At 40.2% G+C, this 21508-nt stretch overlaps 1 protein-coding gene across 2 annotated transcripts in view; it reads right to left on the reverse strand.

The window, feature by feature from the left end:
• Positions 1-474: 474 nt before the first annotated feature.
• Positions 475-21508, reverse strand: part of LOC113099917 (BAH and coiled-coil domain-containing protein 1-like) — an 80273-nt gene continuing 59239 nt past the window's right edge. The window contains exons 11-28 of one of the 2 annotated variants that reach the window (XM_026264830.1): positions 19230-19384; positions 18697-18833; positions 18237-18344; positions 12309-12423; positions 11543-11780; positions 11219-11413; positions 9782-9946; positions 9436-9671; positions 9258-9335; positions 7966-8110; positions 7729-7846; positions 7478-7553; positions 5544-5652; positions 5297-5413; positions 5019-5168; positions 1993-3194; positions 1668-1904; positions 475-1578 (exon numbers count right to left, since the gene is read on the reverse strand). In XM_026264830.1, coding sequence (XP_026120615.1) covers positions 1369-1578; positions 1668-1904; positions 1993-3194; positions 5019-5168; positions 5297-5413; positions 5544-5652; positions 7478-7553; positions 7729-7846; positions 7966-8110; positions 9258-9335; positions 9436-9671; positions 9782-9946; positions 11219-11413; positions 11543-11780; positions 12309-12423; positions 18237-18344; positions 18697-18833; positions 19230-19384 — 3791 coding nt within the window. In that variant the 3' untranslated portion in view covers positions 475-1368. Of the gene's footprint in view, positions 1579-1667; positions 1905-1992; positions 3195-5018; positions 5169-5296; positions 5414-5543; positions 5653-7477; positions 7554-7728; positions 7847-7965; positions 8114-9257; positions 9336-9435; positions 9672-9781; positions 9947-11218; positions 11414-11542; positions 11781-12308; positions 12424-18236; positions 18345-18696; positions 18834-19229; positions 19385-21508 lie in introns of both variants that reach the window. The other variant, XM_026264829.1, reaches the window with a different exon arrangement.

Below are 21508 nucleotides of genomic sequence, written 5' to 3' on the forward strand. Positions count from 1 at the left end.
AGACCTGGGACTTTTAACGACAGAGTGTTAGCTTTTTACACAAATTGTTACCAATTAGATCACACAAAGATGATGAAATGCAATAGAAACAAACCATTCTTTCAAAGCCAAAATCTAACTCCAAAAGAAAGATGAAAGAGCGTACGCAGACAGCCTGTTTCCTCTGACTGGACTGCATTGTGTCGGCTCTACTGTTTGCTTCATGAGCAGAAAATCTCCCAACCCTCCCTTCTCTACTATACAACAGTGAAGAGGGTACACATTTACATTTATGCATTTAGCAGACGCTTTTATCCAAAGCGACTTACAGTGCATTCAGGCTATACATTTTTACAATATGTTACTATACATTTTGTTTTTTCCCCAAAACAAAACTCCCAATCACAACTAATTCATTATATTAAAAAAATAACACAATAAAGAGGAATAGAGGTCTCTCTTCATTTATATTATATTTACAGTTTGTAGTTTTTAATATATATTTATATATTTACATATATTAAATAAATCAATTGTACAACTATGCACCTGAATGAGAAGATAAGCAAGAGGTACAGAAGTGTATGGCTTGACTGGAAAATCATTCCTTCTGTTTTTGTCTGTGTTTGTTTTTGTTTGCTCATAAACCAACTTACTAATATACTGACGTAATCATTAGCGCCAAAATAAAAATAAAATAAAAAATTCCCTGGTATTGTCAAAAGAGGTCATTGACCGTACTCGTGTGGAAGCATCATTAAATTTAAAACACCAGTTAGGCCTCTAATCTCCAGGTTAACGCCCATTCCTGTTTGTTTTGTTTGTCTTTTTTGTGGCTGATCTCTACATACAAGCATGGTTGGTCACATATTTGCATACAGCAAAAAATTACACTCTCATTCACATCTCCTCTCACGCAAAGACACGAACAAATTAACAAACAGATCATACCACACCACAAAGTAACAGTGTATTTGGTCCTGCTGGGATATCAAAACGTCCTGGGGACATCAGTTTGATGTGTTTAACCAGTGAGATCTTTCTAAAAGAACTTTCCACTAATCCAAAAACACAGTCAGTGTTTTTCAGCTCTGATTCATGTTTTTCAGGCTATATAGCCTACTCTGAACAAGTCCAGTGCCTTTTTCACTAAAAGTTTTTAAAATATCATTCCATGCGTGTGGAATCTTCATAGAGTGATCACCACGAGTTTTCCTCCCCAAAGTCCATTCAATAATCTACTGTTTCTCCAAGAGTAGAGATGAAAGTGGCTGCAGAAACCCATGGCTGTGGGTTAAATTCATAATGATTATCAGTTCAGGCTCTGATTATCAGCCATTTATTTTATCTCACAATTTCAGTAGTGCATTCAGCCATTCTTTTTTTACGCTAACAGATGATTGACTCTCCCTCGGCCGTCACCAGCTGACCGCTGGTGGGGTCATAGGTTCCTGCCAGGTAGTAAAGATTTTGACTGTTGCTGTTGGATTTCCTGATACGACTCAGGCGCTCATATTCAGCTCGGCTTACCACCTGGCACTTATGAGAGATGGTCTGGACGTCATTTTCATCCTGATGGGAACTTTGGTACAGGGCATGCTATGAAGAGAGAAGAAAAGTAGGTTTAGGTGTGCAATATCTACCTAAAGTCAATCAAAATCAAAAAAGACTTCTGGTGACTATTGTACCTTCCCATCCCGCTGCCTTTTTCCAAGTTTAGTCTCTTCAGGGTGGTAAAACCACTTTACTTTGACTACCATGTTGCTGGACCAGGATTCCCAAAGACTCTCAATGCGACCAATGAAGGGGAGATGGGGTCGACCAGCTGAGAGGAAAACTGCACAGTCACCAACTCGGACGGTGTCTTTCCCCCGAACAATGGCCTTGTAGAAGAGCTTCCTGGCTTTTCCTTTCAAACCCCGTCTCTGACGACAGAAAAAGTAAAGTTTAAGGGACTCTTTCGGAAACTACAACCATTTTGGTCAAACAAGAAAAACTGGGACAAGAAATAACCTGTGTGGGGTTCCCAGACCACCTCCACAGCTGCCTTCCTGGCATGAATGAGGACGAGTTGGGTGGACCCTCTGAAGATGGTATCTTCTGTTTTTTAGGGAAATCTTTGGAAGATTTGGACTGCACAATAGAGGAAGTGTTGTTGGCAATCCCCTTTCTCTTCTGAGGTTTTCCTGTAGCACTACTGACTGCAGTCTTTGAATTAGAGATAGTCAAAGTTTTGGCTCCGAAAGTGTGCAGTGGTGGGGCGGTCGGAGGTTCAGGATGCTGCTGTTGTTGTTGAAGCAATGCGTGATGAGAAGAAAGGCAACCCTGAAGCAAAAGCCGTGATGCCTCCTCTTCATCCGAACTGTAGGACGAGTCATTATCAGATGAACATAAGCTAGAGCTAGACAATGAGCCTGAACTAGATGCGCTGGAGGACCCTGAGGATGATGATGAAATAGAAAGACGGGACAGAAAACGTCCCGATGTGTGCATTGCTGCCCTTCTGGCATCTTCATCTTCATCCATATCTGAATAGGAGCTTAGGCAGTCGCTGTGGCAGTTTGGCCCATAATCTGCATATTCACTAAGCCTGAGACCCTGAGGGTGTTTACGCATGCCTGAGGAACTTTTGCGAAGATGGCAACTGTTCCTTTTGGCATCTTTGACTAGAAGAACAGACTGGGAGTAGCCCATTGTTGAGGTCAGTTCCCCTATTCTTTTGGCTCCAAAGCCCTTTTCCATTCTTCCACCTCTTTGTACCTCTGGGTTTCCAAGAAGCAACAATGCTTTTCCGTTCTTAGTCTTGGGGGACGTTACCCCTTCATGGTCCAGTTTGACCAGAAATTCCTTCCTGTCTCCCGATTTTCTACAACGTAATCCAGGGACACCCTTGTGTCCAAGAGGCAGACCTGTTGCCAACTGCTGATTTCCGAAGGAAGTACACCCATTTGCAATGCTGCTGAAGGAGTCCACCTCAAAGGAAGTGCTGAATATGCCTTTGGCCGGAGTGGTCATGGTGGAGCTAAGTAAGGGGAACATGTCTGACTCCTTTCCCCTCAGAGCTTTCTTTGCTAACCCATTAAACTGGAACAAATCCATGGAGGGTTTCCTCCTGGACATTGCAGCAACCGGCCAGCCAAGGAGAGCGGAAGCAGTTCCAGTCACATTCTCAGATGCACAGGTCTTTGATGGTGCATTGACGGATTTGGGCCTTCCTGTTGAGGGAGACAAACAAAGGTATTGCTATGGGGATGCAGGAAAACCACCCTTCATTCAATGATAACTTATTTGCATTTTCCAAGCTCCACTTCCTACGATACTACCTTTAGCCCTTTAGAGAAAACAGATATAAACAGATATGCCTGTCAGTGGAACATCTGATGACTCAATGTTTTTGTGTTATTGCAGATAACATCTGATGAGTTAGAGCTGCTGGACTGGTAGTTCAGGGCTTTAAGTAGGACGCCAGTTTCTCTCATCCATTTGTTCATTCAAATACATCTCATTCCATTAATCAACCAAGCACTGGTCTAATCAATGGAGATGTGTTAATTACACAAGGTCATTAAATGTAAGGACTAAAAAAAAAAAAATCCTTTTTACAACCTTAAATCTGATAACACTTTTATGGCTCTTGACAAACATTAATTAAATAAGTATTTTAGAGCGTCAGTTCCAGGAACAAGAACCAGGAAAATTAATGAAGCATGTCCTTAGGGACAAAGAGGTTGAGAAACATCTACCCAGCAAGATTCTTTGACAGTCCCTGTGATTACTTTGTAAAACAATAAATCACAAAAACCTGTTGTGGAAACTTGTTGGATAGATATTTCTTAACATTCCTTTTGAAACAACATTTTAATTTCTTTCATTGCAGGTCAAACATCACACCTTAGGATGTAGTTTTGTCAAAAGACCCGGTACTTCGGTACCAAGTCTGTACAAAAAAAATGTAAATGTGACGGAACCAGGTTTCTTTAAGTACCGGTAGTACCGAGGTCCCGTTCAAACTCGGTTCTTGACGCATACAGCGCTATGATTTCCGTGAAGCAGAAAACGAGGACGGAATCTCAAAATCCAGTCATGAAAATGAAACTATGAAATATGGACAGTCACGGAATTTGTCATAAGTTAGAATAATTTAAACAAATCATATCTCCATATGGACCAATATTGGTAAATGTTAAGCTGCAAAAGTTGTTTGAAAAATGAATCCTGCATGTTCTGTGCATCTCTGTGTGAATGATCGAATGGCAGAGACGTGCGGGTTAAGTTTACTACATAGACTGAAGCGCGTGACGCTTGCATTAATTTCAGCATCTGAGCTTCAGAGTTCTCTATCCATCAAGCGATCTGTACTTTTCGATTCATGTCAATGTATGCACAGCGCACCTGTATTTGATGCTCTGTAAACTCTGTGTGAAGGCGCACGACTCACCGTCGCTTTCTCACACTTGTGCTACTAAATATTACTATTATTTAGCAAAATGTATGTGATACTGCTACTACTGTTGAAAAAATAAAACTTTATTTTTTAAAGAAATAAATCTAAAAATATTTCTTCCATGTTTTAATTTTAATAGCAAATCCCCTTTATTTACCAAAAATAAAATGTGTTTAAATTTCATAAATTAAAAGACAAATTAAATTTGGGTGAAACTTGTTTACTGTTTTTCATAATTATATAACTTGTAGAAAACTTTAAACACAATTTTAAATAAGTATAAAGAATGGCATTGGTTTTATTTTTAGTGATAAAAAGTTTTTTAATTTTAATGAAAAAAATGTAATATTTTTGTGTTTTGCTTTGGTACCGAAATTGGTACCGAGAACCGTGGATTTTCACTGGTATCGGTACCGAATACTGAAATTTTGGTACCATGACAACACTATTAGGATGTATGTGAATTATGAGAGATTTTAATCTTACCATGCAAAAAGCATCAGTTTAAAACACATAACCCAAATTAGCTTTATTCCAATCAATGTTGAATGTGGGAAACTGTAAGAATGTGGATGATGCAGCTGTCAACTCGCACCTGACTTGGCTTTCATAACAATCTTCCTGGGTTCTGTGTTCGCGGAACACTCTGAGGACACATCAGTCTGTTGAGTCATCTTCTCTAGAGTGGAGATCTTCCTCCTGCCGCAGCTAGATGAGAGCATGTGGACTGGTGATGGCTCTGCACCTGAAGTATATCAACAATGGCACAGTCTTAATGACAAGCATGGAAACTTGGCACAATGTCTAGCATTACTAAACACTAGACTCTTCGTTTATATTGGAGATCAAATGTGTTTATCTGCAAAAACGTACAGTGGATTTGGTAGCCCGGTGGAAGCAGGCGAATATTCGAAAGAGAAATCCATCCCCGGTCTCCATCATCAAACTCTACCATGATGTTGCCCTCCTTCTGTTCCTCACCTGGACCACCTGTGAAAAAAAATGTACAGCTCTAAACCACATACATAAGAAACAGTAATGTAAAGTATCTACAGTAGGTTTCTTTTAAGCATTGATGGAGACTTGTTTCATGTGTGTTTGCGTGTGAGAATGATCTCACCTTTACGGACATATCCAGGATACAGACAGCGGGAGCGTTCACTCCAGTAAGCACACACTCTTGTTCCAGCCTTCAGAATTTCCACCGTATCTGGCTGTACATCTAAAACCTGAAACACATGGATGACTTTAAAAATTAACCTAAATATCTAGCAGAGAGGCAGCTTATCGAGCATAACACGTTTATTTAGCTAAAAGACACATGTGCAGAACATGAGACGTCCACTTTGCAAAAGCATAGATATCTTTGAGGCCCAACCCTTAAGGCAATTATAACCATGGGTATATCTTTCTCAAGAGACTGTTGTTTGATTTTGTTCCCATAGTCAGTTTTTCATACTGAACCAAAATAAAAAGAGAAGAAATCAGCATCACTGAATGGGGCGTCTGCTTTGAAATAATGGAATAAAAGAGCAGAAAGGTGAAAGATGCCTAAATCGATGATTTTATTGTGAGGATGCCAGCTCCCCTCTCACAATATAGAGTGGACTATCCCTTCAATGTCAACATCATCAAAAAAGCGTTTTTTAACAGATTGGACTGTGAAAAGTGGGATTTATACACCAAAACAGAGCCAGACAGAATGACTTTGAATTAAATAAATAAATACGGAGAATTTTGGTTTCATGTTGACTTAAAATTTATGTAAACCTGAATAGTGCTTACTTCGTAATTCCACACTAGTTCCAGTACTGCTGATACACAAACATACACATAGGAACACTGCTGAAGGCTTATGGGTGAGTCTAATTTGTTGTGTCGTGACATACAGCCAAGTATGGTTTGGAGTAGAGTGTAGCGTTCAATGACAAAGCTTTTCCTGTGCTAGCCTTCAATGTGAATATAACATTAGCCCTCTTGTTCTTTCTGTTCTCCCAGCTTTATCTTTCCCACAACTATGCACAAATAACTTCCAACACTGACACAAATGACAACCTCCTCTCTTTCTTTTGCATTTTGTGAACAATCAAGAGCTTTTTGTGTTGCAGCTTGTGGATTGTATCAAGAAGAGATATCTTCTGATGTTTTGTGCACTGTACTGAATTTGAGAGTTGAGGGAAACTGTGGATGGGTGGGGAGAGCTTGCGATAGGCGGTCTCTAAGCAGGGAGACTATTTTTTTCAGCCTATGATTCTGAGAGAGATGAATGAGAGAAGTAACGCATGTAATGTATTCAAATGAATGCATGCCGACAAAGAGCTGTTGGTTTACGGTGTGTAATGAACTCCCTTTTTCCCCGTTGGCTTATATAAACTATGCGTGTGAGTATAACCCGCAGTTCAGCCCTAAGATGTTCCTAAATAAGAAGATAAATACATTAAAAAAAAGGGATAAAACATGCTCTTCTTTACGTCCTCCTGGGGAACCACGCAGAACTAATAAGGAACAGCTATATACAGTCACAACGTAAAACTGTATATGCAGGAGACGAATGGACTGCTGGACAGCATTAGGAGCCGCTAATGAAGGGTACTGCCAAAAAAAAATGCTATATTAGCAAGTTCCTTGGGTTGTCTATTTCTCTCTATCACAACCAGATGCTGAAATGTTCCCCTACAGATGAATTTGATGCTCAATGAGATAAAAAAAAACAATAAAAAACAAATGTGAAAGAATTACTAAAGTTAGACTATAGTGCCACACACCCATCATAGCGGTTTACATGCTTCATGGCTAAGTAACTGCCTATCGGAGGACAACCAACTCACACACACTCACACAACCCCAGATGCTATGTTCTTAACTGCTTTAGCAGAAAGTTACAGAGATGGGCTGGATCCAGCCTTGAGCTGATTGTGCTCTGGGGGAGAGCAAGGGGTCTGTGAGAGCCTGTGAGATTGGCCTGAGGAACTGGTTTTACCCAAGGCCTGTATGGGAAGATGGAGGAGGTATTTGGGGAAAAAGCCCCTGAAGAAGCTTTTTAAAGGGTCTCACCGCTTCCTGAAGAAGTTGCTCCAGAGAGTAGATCCTCTGTTTGTTTCTGCGCTCTCCTTCAACAACAACACTATATCTGAAGAGACAGAAATAAAGAAAGATTTTTTAATTATGTTAAATTCTGAATGTAATCAACCATCCAACCATCCATCCCTTCAAAATTCCATCGATCCATCATTTCATCCAATGCCCTATCCATTCATCCATCCATCCATCCATGTTTTATTGAAAATACAGGCTTGTTGCCTTACATATCAGGTGGGTCCAGTGTATGTAGATAGGCAGCATACAGTAACTCGTCCTCTTTTGATATTAACACTTTCAGCCCATCCCTCAGGATTTCTTTGGTGAGAATGCAGTTGGGCAGGGCTAGTTGCGACAAAGACAGATTAAAGTAAGAGGGCATCCAATTTTTAGCACGTCTCGACATGCATCCAGTTGCATGTAAATGTAACAGCATTATGCATGTCTGTTTGTAAATATCTTACCCAGTATTGCACTGCCAATTGGCTCTGGTTCCTCCTCCTCCTCTTCTTCTTCATCTCCCTCTGAAAAGCTGCTGTTGTCATCTATCCGGAATCCCTCATCGGCAGCAAAGCTCTCCAGCAAACGACTGACTGCACGCCCCTTAGCCTGCTAACAGTTATGATATGGCATGTGAGTGTCTTTCTCTCTCTCTCTATCTCTCTCTCTCACACACACACACACACGTAATGGGCCCGGAGAGAGTGATTCAGGGCTCCAACATTCATTCAAACTCCCGTCCAAATATATCATAACCTCTCGCACCTTAACAGGTCCATTCTTGTGCACAGCCCTTGGTACTTATATACTGTCATATATTAATGTGATGGAGGTTTCGTCACTTGGGGTGATGCTGTTCGGTTTGCATTTTACAAGTGTGCCTAGGGTTAGGCCCAGGTGAAGAATGATGCGTGTCTTTGTTCTCTATCACAGCCTTTGAGCGGAGCGTCAATTTTCCTCACCTGCTGATTAGGCAGGCAAAGTCCCCTCACATGCCTTGCTGATGACCTCACAAAGGGTCGACGGTGACAGCCTTGATGCCTATGGTGTAAATCCTTTCAAATCTCTTGACTGATTTATTTAAACAATGCATGATTCAGCCTGTGTATTAGCAGGCGGATCCCGTCTTATCTTTATCTTGAGCAGATTTACGAGAGCCCCTGACAGGTCAAACCACGCGAGATTGCATAATCCTTCTCTGAGGAATGACTTTTTATGGGTGCCAAGGGGGCAAGGCAGACAGATCTAGGCCTTTACAGGGGGTAAATAGCTATATGGTGCTGCAGCCTCGCTACATCACACCAACTTTCAGTAAAACTCTAATAAATGAGCCCAGAAGTATCTTGCATTGCTGTTCACCAGTAAATATTGTATTTGGGCTGAATACTAGATGTTTTAACTAGCTTATCCTAACCAGCGGGACTTTTAACTGAGGGACCATGCTGTGATGTCATTTTGTCACCGATGGAGTTTCGGTTCCTTGCCGCTGTCGCCTCTGGCTTGCTTAGTTGGGGACACATCATCTACAGCGATATCGTTGACTTGATTGCAAATAAATGCACAGACACTATGTAAACTGAACAGAGATGACATCACTGAATTCAATGATGAACTGCCTTTAACTGTCATTTTGCATATTGACACACTGTTTTCCTAATGAATGCGGTTCAGTTGCTTTGACGCAATGTATTTTGTTTAAAGCGCTATATAAATAAAGGTGACTTGACTTTCCATGGAAAGTGAGCACATTCCATACCTGCTTGTTTCTGATTCGTCTGCTCCATGTGATGTTATCATACCGAGACGACAGCGCTTCTAACCAACAGCTTTTCCTCTGAAACAACCATAGGGAACATTTTAGCACAGTAAGACCTCCACAAGGCTTTGTTTGTAGCTTCCCCTATTTCCAAAGTACTGCAAGAAAATGGATATACCTTTCCAAGAAGCACAGCACTCTTCCTGGTGGTCTTTTCTCGTGAAGTAGGTGAGGTCTTGAGGACCCTAATATGATCAAAGGTGTTCTCCCTTGACCCCTCTCTGCACTTGGGGCCAGTCAATCTCCTCTCCACCTCCTGTTCTGAGTGATAATGGTCAGCACTGACCAGGGCCGGCCTACAGGGGGCCTTCCTTCTCTTTACCTCTTCTTTATTGATAGACACATTCATAGACACTAGAGGGAACACAAAAGCATTAATTGTGACAGTGAAAAATTAGTGTTTGTGAACTAAGGTGATATCTGTCAATCCCTGATGTCTAATTAAATAAAGATGTAACATTTACCAAATCCTTGTCTTTCCATTTTGTTCTTGGCTTTGTGATTGGCCTCAAGCTTCATGATGGAGCACTGTGAAGGACAGCTGACTCCAGACAGTTGCTCTTTAGATGATGGATTCTTGATGCCCTCTGCCCCTTCCTCGCTGACATAGATGCCGTCATCTTCCTCCTCTGTGAAAATGATAGATCGATTGAATGCATTGACATCTTGACTGAACTACAGTTCACAGCGGGCATCTGAATCAGTCATGGTGAATGCAGCCTGATGAGTTCTCTCACTGAAAGTTCATGGAATGGGTGCCAAATGTGGCTGTGACTGTCAATGTTCACAGGAACTGTGGTGGTCAGAGAAGTCTTGTCACTAAAAGGTTTGACCTCCAGATCTCTGCTTCCCACAAGTGTCTGATTCCTGTTTACAGCCACACATTACAGGACGATTCACAGGTTTGGAATCACTATAAAACTATGTTTTTTAAAGAAACTGATACATAAAGTCAGGAAAGATGTATTCAGTTGATCAAAAATGCAAACTTATAAATTCTAACAAATCTTGGGATATTACACACAAATTGCTAAATGGAAACATTAAGATGGGGAATATTTTGAATAAAATTTAAAATAACACTGTTTTTCCCAAATGCCTAAAAATTCTATTTCAATTTTGTACCAGTTTCCCCGGAATTGATTATTTATGCAAGTTTGTAACATGCATTCTAGCTGTCAGTTAACTGAGATATTCAGATAATGTTATATCTCATGCTTTCTGCGCCACTGTTTTTGTATCATTTTGCAATTTGTACTGTATTTTTGATCACATACATTTTAATTTCTTTCAAAAGCATACCTTTGTGATTCCACATTTTTTGACTTGCAATGTATGCCCACAAATTCTTCCTAGCATGCTTCGGTGTCACAGATATGTATTGGCAGATGCCGTCTGTGGGCTATGAGTCTTGCATTGAGCGGAGATGGCACGGTGGCAACAGTGTCGGGTGTCAGCACAGTGCTGACACACTTGTCACTTACAAGGCGCTCGTCAACACTCTCGCAAGCTCGTGAAATGTGAAAAGGATAACTTTCAGGGCAATTAACAGAGCGGCGTCAACACCGCCTAGCTCGACCGCAGGCGTAGCTCACATTAGCGTTCATTACCACCATTACTTAATCTCCATTTTGTTCACTTACACAAGTGTGTTTTCAGGGAATGTGAACTAAAACATGTAGCGGAACTGGGGCAGTGGAGGGAGGGTATCGCTTTTTTCCCTGTAGGTGTGGCATTCTTGAACACAGCATGATGCAGGCTAGCATTACAGATTGGGTTTTGCCCAATGCATGCCTGAGGAGGTGTCATTAATTTTTTTAATGCCATGACAGTTGAGCAGAGAAATTAGAGGATCCACTGATCATCATGGTAGGATGCAGCTCTCTCAGCCCATAACTCACCTGTGTCGCTGTCGGAGGGAGAGATGCCCTTCTCTGTAGCTTCTAGTTTGCTATCGGTAACTGCTGTATTGCATAGCAGCTGCTGAGATCGGGTTGGCAGGAGTGAGGAGCTTAGGATGGCCTTTGACCTTGCACCTCTTCTCATCATAGTCCCCTTCCCATCTGATTCCTGGGGGACTGCTGCCCCACTGCCTGCTGGGACAGAAAAAAATTGTTCAACAAAGCCTTGGTACAGCAAAAATGTCAAAATAATCTAAAGTCATCTACATATTAATGCAGTTAAAATACCTTTGTCACATACATCTAGCATATATTATTGTTTACCTGTGTCACTGTGCTCTCCAGTTTTACTATTATGTATATGTTCTTCTTTTCCACTGTGTTCTCGGGACAGATGTTCTGTAATTGCGCTTGGTGTATTGGTTTCTCTGTGACACAACAAGTTCATCAGTCTGGATCCACGATTGGCTTTGGCTTTCTGCTTCAGCTGTGAGCAAGCTTTCTGTTTAAACTTTGTGCTCAGCAGTCTTGGCCTGCCTCTTGGTCTACAGTGAGGCTTCATCTGAAACAAAGATAGGAAGAGAATTAAACCACATGCAAAATTTAAGTTGCAATATTACAATGCTTAGAAGGCAGCACAGTATCGATGTTCCTCAACCAATCCTTTTCTAAATATTTTAAATGTGTCATAACCACATGCTTTTTCTCTTTCACCAAAATTCATTTCAAAATCATCGGAGTTCCAGTTTAAGAATGTTTAGCATTTCAAATCTAACCGACAACGGTGATATAACTTTTAAAATGTTTACTGGTATTTAACCATGCAAGAGTGAAAGCAACTAATAATAGACAATAGACAGAAAACAGTATTAAGCATGATGATAACAGCAAGGTTTAAGGTGGCATTTAAAAAAAACATCAAGAAATCACGTTACTATTTAAAGAAATTTCAAATAGAATATCTGACATTCAAAATCTGACAGTAATCACATAATTGTGATATTTGCACACGATAACAGCATATTTAAAATGAAGTTTCCAAAAACATAGCACATTGTTTTCAGCAGTTTAGAAGTGATTAGCTACAAACCTGTGTGCTACTGAGATGGTGGTAAGGGCTATTGGTCATCCTCCTCTGCTTGTCTCCGCCTCCAGTCAAGTCCTCTGCTGTAAGCAGGCCCGGCCCCGCCCCCGCTCCAGCCGACCTGTCCATCACAACAGAGAGGTATTCATGAGGGAAGAGAAGAACGAAGGATGAAAAGGAGAGATCAGAGGCGAGCGAAGGGCTTGCCTTCCCTCTCTGTGGCTCTCTAATAACCTTCTTTTCAGGCTTTGATGAATGGAGAGGCAGGGGCCTGGTTCCCCGCTGCACGCTTGAAAAATTGGGGTCTGATGCCAAACCGAGAAATATCTGAGAGAAGTGCTGGTAAAGCAAACTCCCACTCATAATTTTGTTTGTTCTTTTTTTGCTCTCTTTCGTCTCAGTGTCTTCGTCTCTGCTTACTCCTTTTCCAATCTGTGCCAATGGTTTCGGGGCTGTGAATTCCAGCATTACATTAATAAAAAAAAAAAACATTCTTTGTCCATATTACCATATCAATGCATCTGTTCATGCACAAAGCAGCACAATGCACAGACCTTCAGGAGGGCAACAAGAGTGTGTGTGTGTGTGTGTGTGTGTGTAGCCAACCATATAGCAGACCTATTACACTGAAATAAGGCTCATACACTCGCTCTGTGGCAATCGGCCTCTCATTTTACAGTGTGTAAGCATCAGTGTTTTTACTCTGGAGAAGCAGACAACTACTTCAAACCCCGCTACAGGCTGCCTTAGTCAGAGCTCGGGGCGAGCGGTGGCAGCGTAGACATCAGCTGGCCCATCAGTCGCCGGGATGATTGACAGGTGAGTGTCGGAAGTCGTGTCGACATGTGGTTGGTGAATTCCAGCCTCCCTTCTGTGTCCTAGCGACAGCTATAGTCAGTCACACGTGACAGTCACTCGTCGTAACTCCCGAATCAAGTCATGAAGACATTTTTTATTTTTCTTGCTAATCAAGGGGCCACATCACCAACTTGACCCCATGATTTCTGCAGTGTTGGAATGCTGGAGTGTTTCCCAGCATGCACCACAGTAAGAATAAATCAATTACTGCCTCATTGTACAGTACATTGTAATTGTACATGATGTTTACAGCATTTTGCACAACTACATTGAGTTAAAATGTCTTTTTTACCTTGATGTGTATGATGTTAAGGGCTATAAGGTTGAAAACCTTCATTTTTCAATATACACTTTTCACAAGGTGACATGTTCCTATTCTGCAGAAATTCTCCTTTTAAGAAACTGTTAATGGCAACATCTCTTTATTTCTATATCATATAATTCTGCACCATAGAATTTGCAAGGCATGTCCCAACTGGGCAGATTGTTTATTTGCGTGACCCACTAATAGTGCAGCACTGGCCAAATTGATCCATGCAGAACCGATCTGCGCAGCCCACTGGGTCACACATGGATAATTTGTCATTAATAATTTATACAAAAATAATTAATTAATGAACAATGAAATATTTAATTATTTGCTCAGCTGAATAGCGCAGTCTTGTCGCACTTTTGGAGCATTTGGCTTTCCATACACCTTGCAGCTAAATAAAAAAGGCTGCTGAAGAACAAGAAGAAGAATAGTTTGACATGCATACACGAAGGATAAATACATCAAAACAAACTCCATGCATATGATATTTCAGGATTACTCATCCAGTTAGAAGACCTGGCAGAAATGCATGATTCATATAAAAATGCATGAAGACATTTGCTTAACATAGACAAACATTCATATACACATTCACTGCACAGGCCCAGCACTGCCTGTGTTGTGTTCCACTCTTCCTTTCAGCTGTCTGAACACTGGCTGTCTGCCCTTTACTCTGGCTGGTGCTGTCAGAAAGAATCAGTATCCCCACCACATAGACTCCATCCCTCCTCCTCAATACAAAGAGCTCCTGCTTTATCTGGAGATGGAGGGAGGATCCCGCAGAGACTGAGAGGCACAGAGACATGACCAGGACAGATGGGTGGAAAAACATAGACCATGGTCCAAAAACCTTAGCAGAAAAGTTCTAGTCTACAAACATGTTTTTGTGTAAAATATCATTCAAATCTGTAGACTGCAACTTTCTTAGAATGCATTACAAATTCAGATATAGAAATGGGATTTTCAGACCTAATATAACATAGTTCATAATGCTCAGCAAAATTGGCCAAATACAGATCTGCTAATTTGGATATTTAACAAAGACAATTCTTTAGAATAAATAAATTTATTTTATGATCACCAATAAAGATATTTAATAAATACACTTCTTTGAATAAATACATTTCTTTTATAATCACCAATAAAAACATTTATGAAAATTAATATTACTATAAACAAATGTAACTTTGTAAGCTTAAGCAAAACTACACAAGCAAGAAGCCCACACCCAAACGATACTAAAGAGAGAGAGAGAAATGACTCAAGATCAAAGTGGACACTAATGAGAACAACTGAAGTGAAAGAAAGAAGAGAAAGAGAGAGCGTGCATTCCAGAGGGAGTCACTCTACTGACCAGAGCTGGATCAATGGACACTAACCTCTATCGACCAACCATCACATGCAACATGAACATGCCCGTCTACACCCCATTCTCCACATCAGCATCTGATAAACTCATCCAAAAACATCAAATTACCATATTAACCACAATCTCTATTCCAAACCCCCTTTAGAAGACACCTGGAAATTAATTATGTTTTTTTTTTTGTTTTTTTGGGGGGGAGACAATGCACTGAGCACAACAAAGCTCAGGGGAACTGTAGAAAATATCTTGAAGAACAAAAGTATTACCAAGAGTAAACTGTTCAGCTCTGAAGGGAGTAAAGAGAGTGTTGAGTGCACTTCCCTTTCTCCTCCTTTTCCTCAACTACAGCCTTATGAAGCTGTTAAGTGCCTTAATTAAGGCCCTGTTTTTGTCAGAACAGAGAATAAACCTTTGGTCTGTAGCAGAGACGTATTTTTCTCCCAGACCGTGTGCATCTCAGATTCACTTCTACTGAATTTAAATGCCACAGAGTCTCAAAAACCCCCAAGGCTCGGGAAACCAGGTAACCGTGGAAACCTGATTAGTAACCTGACACCAGGTCCGAGGCAGGGCTGATGAGGACTGTGGCTTAAGCGTCTATTAAAGAGCAGAGCTCTCTTCTCTGCTTGTCGCCACCCAAAGGTGACCTCCTGACCTCCTGACCACGAAAGGCCCAGCTAGTCCTTGTGTCAACTCCATGTCACATTCCTGCTGTTGAGAGAGAGAGAGAGAGAGAGAGAGAGAGAGTGTGTGTGTGTGTGTGTGTGTGTGTGTACTTGAGTGAGTATGCTGGTAGGAGAATTCACAGTCCTCTAATCACAAACCCCTTCCCCTCAGAGAGGTCAGGATTACATGCTAGTTATGCTATTCAGGGAAGGGCATTGATTAGCAAGACACAATCATCAAGAAGAGGGAGGAAAAGAGAGGGGGAGACAGCAAAAGAAAACGGTTATGTGTGTGCATGTCTCCTTCACAGCCCAATAATCAAATTCTAGCATTCTTTCACTGGAAAAGATGCTGAATGTTGCTACCATCGAAACCTTCAATAATTCTGGTAAATGAATATATGTCAGCAAAAATCCCAGCATATGAGCACTGCTGTGATTTCATATGCAGGAAACCATTTGATAAGACGTGGCTTATTTTCAGGGAATGTACTTTTAATACAAATGTATTTTCTCTGCACAAACACTATAAACAATTCAAAATGTGCAACAATCTAAAAGTGCAGCCAGACAAAGCACAAGATATAATCTATGAAAACAAGTCTTAATTTCTTCACCAGGGTTGCATATTTGTTTTTGCATTTTTCATTTGTTGGTTTTAATGATGTTTTTGAAATTTTTACTAGAAAGGTGGTCAAACAAGCCTACTACCATGGCCTCTTGGGACAGTAAAGTGTCTATCAAAGGAAACCAACGATATTCGGGCACAGTACATGCAGGTTTCCAAATCATGCTCCCATGATGCACTAGTGCAAGATGCCCAGCATGCTCCCAAACACATCACTTAACAAGTCATCTCCACACACTCAGATGGGATTTGATCCTCTTAGCAATGCCACAACGACCCATCAACACCCTTAACCTTGTCTAATGACCTTTGATCTCAAACAGATTTGGAAAGTGAGAGACTGAAAAAAAAACACATACCAACCCATAACCTAAAAATCCAATAATGCTGACAAACACAACAAAAGTTATTTTTCAATTGCTTGACAATTCATGTTGTCTGCCATCAAACTGATGTAAACCATGATGAGAAAGTCAAACCTCGGCTTCTCTCCGCCATTCCCTAAAGGGACTCTAAATATGACTTTTTATGACTCTGATAAATTTTAGTGGCGGGAAGTTGTCGTTTGTTTTATTTGGCAGGGGAGCTTTATTAACGACAGGGATAAATGTGCGCTGGGTATAGAATGTGTAATTAAGCTCTGGCTCTTGCTTTTCATTAGCAAGCTGCTAATCAACCAGGCTAGTAATAAAATTGGAGTTTTGTTAATCAGGTAGGGTAAACTCGATTTGACAGTTTATCGAAATGTCTGGCCTAAACAGAGGTGTATCTCACGGGAAAATGCTCATCCATCAGAGTGATAACTTAAAGCCCTGACTTGGTGCAGAAATATTGGTCTCTGCGCTTTATAAAATTAATATCGCAGACGTGTCATGGGTTAGAAGGGAGTCGCAACACTTGTAGATAATCAATGGAAGTTGTAAATATGATTAATGACAGCTCTTCGTACTGATTAAGTACTTAGTCTGCCTTGTATGAACTGAGCCTTCTAGACTTATATACATACACATAATACGTGGTAAAGTCAGACTGCGCATACACGTACAAAATGAGTTTACAAACACAATCTTTCAAAACATCTCCTATCTAGACTGTTATTACAGGGCGACCATGATTTCACCAAGTACAACATGATCAACATTCCAATCAGAATTGAAATATTTATAAACTTTTTAGGAAATATCTGTTTTAGGCTTAAAATCAGTTTTAGGTGCTTCTATACCCTTGTTATTCAGCTATAATTTCCCACTGATTTTAGGAATAAATTATGGGTAGGGTTAGGTTTAGGGGTAGGTATTGGGTTAAGTCTATATTTTTTATAATAATGATGATCCAGGATCAACAAAAGATGTTGATCCAGTAAAATGTCGTACTTGGCAAAATCACGGCGACGGTTTTTAAAGGTAAAGAATTATTTTCCTCAGCTAAGCTTATTACGGGTTGCAGTAAAGCTGTAATTTAATCCCAGCTCTAAAAACTGTGGAACTGTTTTCGTTATTACTGTAAAGAGCAATAGAACAATAACACTTTATTTACTGCTATGCAGGATTTTATGATTCTAAATGTAAACAGTACTCATAAAACATATACATCTATACTTGTGAGACTTACATAGCACTTACATAAAGTTAATTATAAATAGTTTCTTAATGAATGCTCCAGTATTTGCTAAGCCATTTCGTAAAGTCTCAATAAAAAGCAGTGGCAGATTTTTTTTTTTTTATGTATTGTGATGAATGTAACGGGTTATCAAAAAATAAATAAAATAATAATAATAAATTAAAAACGTAATTACACGGATACAGCTTCTAAGGTTTATATATCATGTTCTCATCTCTTGATATTGCGCACTGTCATTTTATTTTTAAGTTCTTTTTCATCATTTGCCAGGGTAAAATCTCAAGTTTGACTTCTAAGATATGACAGCCTAGATTGAGGTATCAAAACATAAAACAAAATCTGACCAATTCATGAACCTGTATTCTATCAAGGAAGGTTTCTGCAAGTCACTTGTATTGCATTGGTACTGCACTTCAGGATTTTGGCCCTCACAAATGTAGAGACTGTAAGAACAGTGAAACAAGCACAAAAAGGAAACACTCACTTGACTTTTTTAGGGGCATCAGTGGGGATAAGGGGTGCCAACATGGATTTGCGCTTCCGTGGCCTTCCGGGGCCTCGACGAGCTGGACTGCGTGAGGTCTCTTCTTTCCTGTAAACACACAAACACACACACACACAGCCTGTCAATCACTCTAATTCACATTAATGATGTTGAATAGAACGAAACACTAAGCCATCCTAATTGTGAGAGTGGACTAGAGGAAAGACTTAAGCACAGCTCAGGCTTATGCAAAAAGGGTTCAGTACATACTGGGTGGTCTCAGCAGAGTGTTGCAAGGGGACAGAGAAAGACCTAGAGAGACTGTGAGAGTGAGTGTCCTGAAGGATCGAAGAGAGTTCGATCTCTCCGTCCATGTGTGTAAATGGGTTTTGAATGGTGCTTGGAGTGCTTTTATATGTGGAGGCTGTGTATTTGTGAAAGTGGTCTGTGGTTTGCTCACTGGTGGTCATGTTTTCTCTGTAGCTTGGCCAGCTCCCTCTGTTTTTCCTTGTAACACCGCTGCAGTTCTGCCAGCCGTACACGCATCGCTAGCTCCTCCCGGTCCAGCGTTTCCATGGTACCCTTAACAGGACACACCTACACATGGAACGAATAATCTCCAGTGAGTTTAAAGCATCTAAATTACAGCCAACACTGTGCCAGTTCGTAGGATTGTGTTTCTTCAACGTAACACAAACGGAGATATTTTGAATGTTCACATTGCTCTTTTCCATACGGTGAAAGAATACAGTGACCTTTAAAAAGGCCTAAAACACATCATAAAAATATAATATAATTGGTCCACACGACTTATGCTTTATATTTCAAGTCTTTTGAAACCAATACAATTTATGTGTGAGGAACAAACTGAATTTGAATCTTTTCGCATATTCGTAGTTCTTAAATTATATTTGCGATGCAAGCAGGGCTGAACAATTTGAAGAAATAATCCAATTATGGAAATGTTAATAAACGAACTGGAGTTGCGTGTACCGGTTCGGGACGTGGCGTCCACTTGCACTTCCTGCGCAGATTGAGGATTCTGCGAATGGGTGGAGTTGAGTCTGTTGGTATGGGTGGGGCAAGTTCTAATGCCCGGGCAGCAGCTAGGGTCGCCAAACTTTGGAGGTCAAAGGTCAACATGTCTTCTGCACAGGATGAGAAGAAATAAAAGAATTCAAGGAGAAATCACATCATCTGATCTTACAATAACAGAGAAGAAGAATAGATATCTATTTAGAATGGGATGTCCGGGCCTGTTCCTAGAAGGCCAACTTCCTGCAGAGCCAAGCTCCAACCTGGAAGCGTCTAATAATTCTGTAGACCTTGATTAACTGATTGAGATGTATTTAATGATTTTTGGAGCAAATTTGAAGTTCATTTGAAGCCAAAGTTCAAAACCCAAAGCGCAATTATTCAAGGGATATTTCATCCAAAATTAAAAATTCTGTCATCGCTTACTCACCTTCATGTCGTTTCAAACCTGTATCAATTACTTTCTTCTGTGGAACACAAAAGAAGATGTTTTGAAAAATATTGGTAACCCAAAAATAAAATAAAAAGCAAATTCTTCCAAATTTCCTGTGTGTGTGTGTGTGTGTGTTCCACAGAAGAAATCAAGTCAGTAAATGATGACAGAATGTTAGTTTTTGGGTGAACTATCCTTATGGCGTCACATATTTTTTGACCCTTATAAAATGTGGTTTTAGTGATGGACCCTGTTTACACATGTATTTAGCGCGAATCACTTGAGACAGATGTTAATATCAGGTGTAAACAGCAGCCTAAATCTCTCCATGTACTGTATATTAAAAAGTGACCTAGCAAAACAGTCATCCAGCAAGTTCCCAGACGATGCAAGCAGAAAAACCTGTAAAGGAGCACAAATAAAAAGAGAGTGGAAGAGAAAGCGAAAGAGAGAGAGAGAGAGAGAGAAAGAGGAAAGCCTCAAACAGTACAAAGCCGCCTCTAAGCACGCCGATGTTTCCTGACAGCACTTTGTGCTTTCAGAGGCTGAATGAGCAATGATGATAGCTATTAACCAGAGAGCTTATCTCTGTACATGAAGCTTAGATGCCAGGAGCCATGTTACAGAGAAAGAGAGAGAGGGAGAGAGAGAGATGAAGAAGGGCGAATTCTCAACATTTATCACTGTCATTAGGGCAGGCCACATGCTCAGTCTCCACTCAGCCAATGAGGCTCGAATATTCATGACAGCCAAAGCTGGCCTGGGGATACTGAGAAGACTCTGTGTGTGTATGTGTGAGTGGCTGTGTCTGGGCATCCGCGGCTCGCTATTTTGTTGCGTCATGGCGAGGCAGGGACACAGTATGGGATCGGCGAGGAGAGAGATTAAAGGGAGAAAGAGGGAGGGAGGGGAGACAGGCAATAAGAAGTAAAGTGTTTATTGAGCTATCTATTTATTCGCAAACATCCCCTCATTACTAACATGGAAAGAATCCAATCTTCTCCTCCGAGGGGAAATGCACGGTGCACGAGGAGACCTGAGCACATAGGGCAGGGAGCAGAGAGCAGGAGGAGATCAAAACCAAATGAGAGGACAGGAGAAGTGAGGGGAGAAAACGGTAAATCTCACAAAAACCACCAGATCACATTTCAACACAAAATTACAAGAAAAAAGCTTTCTGTAAAAATTAAGCCAGTTTTTAGGATCATTATATCAGGTGTGTTGAGACATTTTATAAAAGTTGAACAAGATATGAAAACAGTCAAAGAGATCAGTCTAGCACATTTACAAAGAAAGATGTATGTGAGCAGCCCCTGAAGATTTTTTAATGACAATTAAGCACATTTTCCCCATAAATTCTCAGTATCACAATGTTTCACACTTTATGTTTTTCCCCATTATTCTTAATGGTGATTCTATTTATAAACAGTAATATATGAAATCATCAGGGTAGAATTCCTTTCATTTACACTGATTTAATAGTACTGAATAAAGTACTGAATAAATATATATATTATTTTTTTCATGACAATTAAACACTTTTTCACACAAATTTCACATTATAACTGATATATTTATATATTTATTTAAATAAATAAACACTTTAAAGGAAAATACTTTTATAATTTTATTAACACTTTACATACTGAATCATTTACAGCTTATAATATTAATACATTTTAGCATTACAGTAATAAGAACTGAATGAAAATATTCTTAATTGTCATGAAAATAATGTAAAATGTTGATGTAACAAATGTGTAAAAAATGGTCCTAAAATAGGCTTATTTTTAAAATGTTAGAC

Source organism: Carassius auratus, unplaced genomic scaffold, assembly GCF_003368295.1.
Source record: "Carassius auratus strain Wakin unplaced genomic scaffold, ASM336829v1 scaf_tig00217086, whole genome shotgun sequence".
NCBI lineage: Eukaryota > Metazoa > Chordata > Actinopteri > Cypriniformes > Cyprinidae > Carassius > Carassius auratus.